Source organism: Lagopus muta, chromosome 3 (assembly GCF_023343835.1).
Source record: "Lagopus muta isolate bLagMut1 chromosome 3, bLagMut1 primary, whole genome shotgun sequence".
Taxonomy (NCBI): Eukaryota; Metazoa; Chordata; class Aves; order Galliformes; family Phasianidae; genus Lagopus; species Lagopus muta.
The window spans coordinates 44,839,176-44,845,175 of NC_064435.1; the positions used below are offsets into that span (position 1 = coordinate 44,839,176).

The 6,000-nt window shown below is 42.2% G+C and overlaps 1 protein-coding gene across 2 annotated transcripts in view; it reads left to right on the plus strand.

Annotated features, from left to right (window-relative positions):
• KCTD1 (potassium channel tetramerization domain containing 1) overlaps positions 1-5,598 on the plus strand; it is a 96,463-nt gene extending 90,865 nt beyond the window's left edge. For both annotated transcript variants that reach the window (XM_048940291.1, XM_048940292.1), the window contains exons 3-5: positions 146-290; positions 2,437-2,742; positions 5,361-5,598. In XM_048940291.1, the coding sequence (XP_048796248.1) occupies positions 146-290; positions 2,437-2,742; positions 5,361-5,519 (610 nt within the window). In that variant the 3' untranslated portion in view covers positions 5,520-5,598. The remainder of the gene's footprint in view (positions 1-145; positions 291-2,436; positions 2,743-5,360) is intronic.
• Positions 5,599-6,000: the final 402 nt, after the last annotated feature.

Sequence of the window (6,000 nt, forward strand, 5' to 3'; positions counted from 1 at the left end):
AATGGGATCTGCTGTTGAGAGAGATTGCCCAAAATACTCAAGGGTTGTCCTCTTATGAAACAGGGCTTTGAGCAGAAGGTTTTCCTAATCACTGCCAAGCCGCACATGGTCTGACTCTGACGTTTGCCTCTTGTTTCCTCTGCAGAATCGGCAGACTCTTTGATGGCACGGAGCCCATCGTCCTCGACAGCCTCAAGCAGCATTATTTCATCGACAGAGATGGGCAAATGTTCAGATATATCTTGAATTTTTTAAGAACATCGAAACTCCTCATTCCTGATGATTTCAAGGTGAGATTTCAAAGGACTTGGATATTTTGCGTGTACTTCAGTAAAACAAGAATCTGTGATCAAACCGGAATCCTAGACAGGGGGCACAGCTGGAATATGGTGCTTGATTTCAGGTACTTTGCAAAACTAAGTGTGGCGTTGCTGCCATAGCATCTGTCAGGCTTTCCTAGAGTGACATCAGTGTTAAATTATCCCCTCGTCTGTAGTGTAATGGAGCAACCTTGCCATGTTTGACCTAGGGAAATTAAAAGTCATAATATACTGAAGGGGACAGAAGGGATGTTAGCATCTGTAACCAGCTTCTCATGAGCCTTGCCGGTTACTTGCCTTCTAGTCTTCTCTTATCGTTCTCTTCAGATTGAAACAACTCCTGCTTCCACTCCCACACTGAAATTCAGAAAATTGTTTGGGAATCGTAGTACTGACAAAATAAACTGCACACATGGTAATGTTCGAACATTATGTCATAGACTGTTTTCTCCTCCAGATCCTTGGTTTATTTAATCTTTATTAGAGTCTGCTTTTCTCTTTTTTAATAGCAAAGTAAACTTGTGATAGTTCACCTAGACATCAGCCTGTAGATGCACAGCTTCAGACTCTGTGTTCTTGCAGGTATATCAGGTATATTGGTGTAGCTGTGGTGTCAGTGTAGTAAGTATTGGAGACAACAGTTGCAATTATAAGATATTTTAATTGTTATTTATGAATGCACATCAATGTAGCCGGCTGGGCGATTGGATCACTGTAGGACATACAGCAATTCAAACTGATCAGAAGTGGTGCTGTGGAAGGGCTAGAGCAGTTCACACAGCAGTGCAGTCTTTTTATCTTTTGTATCTGAGACATTTTGAGGTGTTTGGGGCATAACGGGTGTGAGCTTGAGTTCAAGAGCAATCTTTGAATTTCTGCTGCAGATGTGTACTGCTCCCATGCGTGACAAGGGCAGACCTACCTGAATATTGTGCGAGTTTAGAAATAGCTGATAAGCGTCATACCCCTCTTTTGAAGCCTTAGAATGGCATTGTGCTGCTCTCTGCTCTTGTCCTGAAGGTAATCAGAAATATTGAAAAAGGAAAAGCCACTTTCCATGCAGTATTAAGAAGTTATATATGCAGAGACCTTTAACAACATAAATACGCTGTAGCTCTGCTGAAATTAAAAATGTTAACTTCTGATCCTCTCCACTTGTGTTGCAAGTCACCTGAAACATGTGTTTAAAATGAACTGCAGCACTCATTTTTCAGAAATGTATAGGTTAGATTACTTTTTCATTAGACAGTAAGAAGCATTCTGAATATGATTTAGGTTTCCCATGTTCATCGAGTATTCAGTCTGTAGCTGAAATTTAGGGCTGTATTGACTGTTACCAGCCTTCTTATTTGGTCTTCCTATTCCTCTGCCTTGCCAAATTCTCTTGTATTTCTTTTTCCCTATATAAATATTTTCCAAATTGTCTTATGGTCTTAAGCCTAGATCAGTAATATTTGTTTTTTTATTTAAAATGCGATGACAGACAAAGTTCAGACCGACAGGTACAGCCATGCTTAGTAATGCATTCTCTCTGCTCTGGTGTGTGAAATGATGTAGTGAACAATACTGTTGGCAAAATGGAGAGGTACTAAAAGATCCTTATTTTTTTTAAATGCAGTAGTATGTGCAATTTATTATGCAAATTTCTTAACCATTTTGCACTGAACCAATGCAGGCTCCCTCATTTACATTCTTATACCTGTTACAGTGGCTGCCAGTATTGCTGTAAGACACAATGGATCCTAATGATGAATTTTCTGAATCCTGATTGAATTCTGTTCCATCTGCTTAATGAGGTCATTATCTTATGACATCACTGTTGGAATAAAAACAGAGGGAAAAGTGGGATGTGACTTGCCTGGGTTATTCCACAGCATGAGCAAATGCAACTTCCCCCTTCCCTTACAAATGCTGGTCTGTTTCAAGCAGCTGATGGTTTTATTATTATTTTTTGCTTGCACTGTTATTTTATTACACCTTCCTACACAGTATTTATGAGCTATGTCTGAAGGGTTCCAGAGCTAGAGCAATGTTAGCCTGAATAACCGTATACATTAAGCAGTACATTAGCACTGCCTCTTTCCTAACTGTGCACAGTAACATATGTGTCTTTCAGGACTACAGTTTGTTATACGAAGAAGCAAAGTATTTCCAGCTTCAGCCCATGCTAGGAGAGATGGAAAGGTGGAAACAAGACCGGGAGAGTGGCCGCTTCTCAAAATCTTGTGAATGCCTGGTGGTGCGTGTTGCCCCAGATCTCGGTGAGAGGATCACACTGAGTGGTGATAAGTCATTGATAGAAGAAGTGTTTCCAGAGATTGGTGATGTGATGTGTAATTCTGTCAATGCCGGCTGGAATCATGACTCAACGCATGTCATCAGATTTCCGCTGAACGGATACTGCCACCTCAACTCAGTTCAGGTAGGAAAGAGCTTACCGACCAGGTACCTGTGGGCTGATGTGTTTCTCTCTCATTGCTGGGAATTCCACGAACAAAACCAGCTAGGTTCTGAGCTAGTTACTTCTGTGGGTTATGGCTGCTTTCTCATCTTAATTCTCACGTATCATCACCAAATCTCTTCACAAAACAAGTTACAGTAGTTGAAAACTTGCTTTAACACCCTGAAGGGGGGCATCTTGGTGGGACTTTTGCCTTTCAATGGGACTGTCAGGTGACATACAATGTGAAGAATTCTTACAGAGCACTATGGGGGAAGTTAACACAAGTGTGGTAAAACTGGTATATAATTTTCCCAGTGGAAAAAAGTTCACACCCATCTGCAACTAGTTAGCACATCATGCACAACCAGCACTTTGGAGTGAAATGCTTTTTCATGGCTGGGTAGTCATAGAATCATAGAATCATAGAATCACCAAGGTTGGAAAAGACCTAAAAGATCATCCAGTCCAACCGTTCACCTATTCCCAGTAACTCCCACTAAACCATGTCCCTCAACACAACATCCAGCCTTTCCTTGAACACCCCCAGGCTCGGTGACTCCACCATCTCCCTGGGCAGTCCATTCCAGTGCCTGACCACCCTTTCTGAAAAGTAATACTTCCTAATGTCATTTTCCAAGCCATACTGTGATTCTATGATGGTCTTTGGTTTAGCTGCACCTCCTTACGCTCGCTTCACACTCATAAGCAAGTTCTTACCTGAAGGAGCATTGCCATCTGAGCTTGACATCTTCCTGCTACCGAGTCCTGCCTCCAGGTAGCAAAATTCTGTCCCCCTTTTCTGATGCAGAGGAAGGCTGAGCATGGCAGCATGTGCTGAAGGCTTGTGTGGTGCTGCATATGTGCTACTGCAACATAGGAATACGGACAGATCTATCTGAACTATCGAGATGTGGTTAATGCATGCTATGGTCGGACATTTGTGCCTCTTACTGGCCCCATGGTCATACTGAAACATCAAAGCTCTTTTGTCATAGTGACTAATGCAAATTTAGAACACCGCTACATGCAAGATTATAACTGGAAAGGGATATGAATTTCAAGGAGAGTTGTCTAGCCACATGTTGTATGAGAGTTGTCAAAGCAATTTGTCCTTTAGCAGTTCAGCATTTGTCCCGATATTCATGTTTTTATCACACAAATAAGAATTTCCAAGCCTATTTCACGATAAAAAGTAAAAATGGCAACACGTACATAGACTTCAAGACAGGTGATGATCCCATGCTGATGATGCCACATCTTCCATTTTTGGTGTCCATAATCATCTCCCCACCCCAAAACAGTGTGATGTAGGACAGTGACTATTTGCAGACCTTGAGAAGGAGACGTAGACTCAGTGATTTGCCCAAGGCTGAACTAGATTCCTGACCCATTGCATTTTTTCCCAGGACCTAATTTCTCCTGCTGTATTTTCCAGTGGCTTGCATTGAGACATACTTGGGGAATGTAGACTTAATGTTGTTAAAAGCTAAGGATCATGTTAAACAGAAATTGCTCTGAAGTTTTGATGTTTGTTCTTCTTTCAGGGCTTCTTTCCACCTCCTACTTCTTGAGATTTGTCTGCTCTTTAATTAACTGTATTTTGGAAAGACATTTGCTGACCTGAAGCAGTGCATGTAAAAGCATGGCATGTCTTGTAGTTCCGAGCATTTTAAAACCCAACTTGCTCCTCCATCTTCCCCAACCCTCCCCTTGCAAGCCAATGTGCTAATTGGTGGCACAGTGGGACAAACACTGTATTCCCCTGCCTTCAGGTGTGTGAAGAGAGCAGTGAGAGCAGTTGGTAACAGAAGGGAACCCTGCAAGTGTCCCTACTTCAGCTAAACATCAGTGGGGTATTGTCGGTATTGTCCTTCTAGACAGAAGTCCCATGTCTCTTACTGGTGAGAGACAATAAAGCCCTGGCAGCAGAAGAGACAGGCATGGGAAAAGTAGCAGAGTCAAAGTAAGGTTAAGAGCACAGGAGTTGCAGGAAAACTTAATAATAACAGTGGAATCTTGTTGTGGAAGAAAACTTGGCTCTTGCATGCTTTTGGCAGTGTGATGCTAGGACCTGAGCTCTTAGCCCATCTGCTTGCTGGGTGAACTGCATGGGTGCGTGCCCTTCTGCCCACCCTCCTCCTCTCCTCTCCTCTCCTCTCCTCTCCTCTCCTCTCCTCTCCTCTCCTCTCCTCTCCTCTCCTCTCCTCTCCTCTCCTCTCCTCTCCTCTCCTCTCCTCTCCTCTCCTCTCCTCTCCTCTCCTCTCCTCTCCTCTCCTCTCCTCTCCTCTCCTCTCTTCCCCTCTCCTCTCTAACCTTCCCTTTGCTCTTCACTTTTCTATTCCCTTCTCCTCCTCTCCCCTCCTCTCTTTTCCCCTTCCCTTCCCTCCCCTCCCACTGGAAGCAACACTCAGGCTGTGAAGATGAAGGTAAGTAGGTGACTGGAGAGATTTAGTTCCATCATTAAAGCTTTCTAGTTTTTACCACTGGTCTGAATACAGGCACAGATCTTTGCAGTTATGGTTGGTTTTTTAGTCTTTAGAAGATACAGACAGTCCGCTCATTACTTAAACCTTGGTGTTTGTTTCCTGTTTTTTCAGGTCCTTGAGAGGTTACAGCAAAGAGGATTTGAGATTGTTGGCTCATGTGGAGGTGGAGTGGACTCTTCCCAATTCAGTGAATACGTACTGAGACGAGAACTCAGAAGGACATCTCGTGCACCCTCCGTCATTCGAATAAAGCAAGAGCCTCTGGACTAAAATGGACATGTTTCTTTATGCAAAAAAAAAAAAAAAAAAAAAAAAAAAAAGAGGAAAAAAAAAAGAGAGGAAAAAAGGGGGAACGTTTCATGTGCAGTTTGGACTCCAAACAAGTCCTGCAAGTAAAAGTGAATAAAAGACACATTTATATCAAATATAGAGACCACACCTGAATTCATATGGGAACACTTGGAATAGTAGTAATAATAAAAACCTCAAGGTGTAGAAGAAAATACAGCCATACATATATATATGTACATACATACGTATATATATGTATGCATACATCAAAGGGTAGGAAATGCAATGACAAACAAGTGGTAGATGAGGTTGGTGCTGTGATGGCCATTAAGTGTCCTAAGACTTACTTGGGTCCACTTAATGGTGTACAAGCCATTACCATGGGGGGATTCTTAGACAGCTCATAACACATTTTTCATTTCCAAACACTCATTCAATTTTTAATATCTACACACCTTGA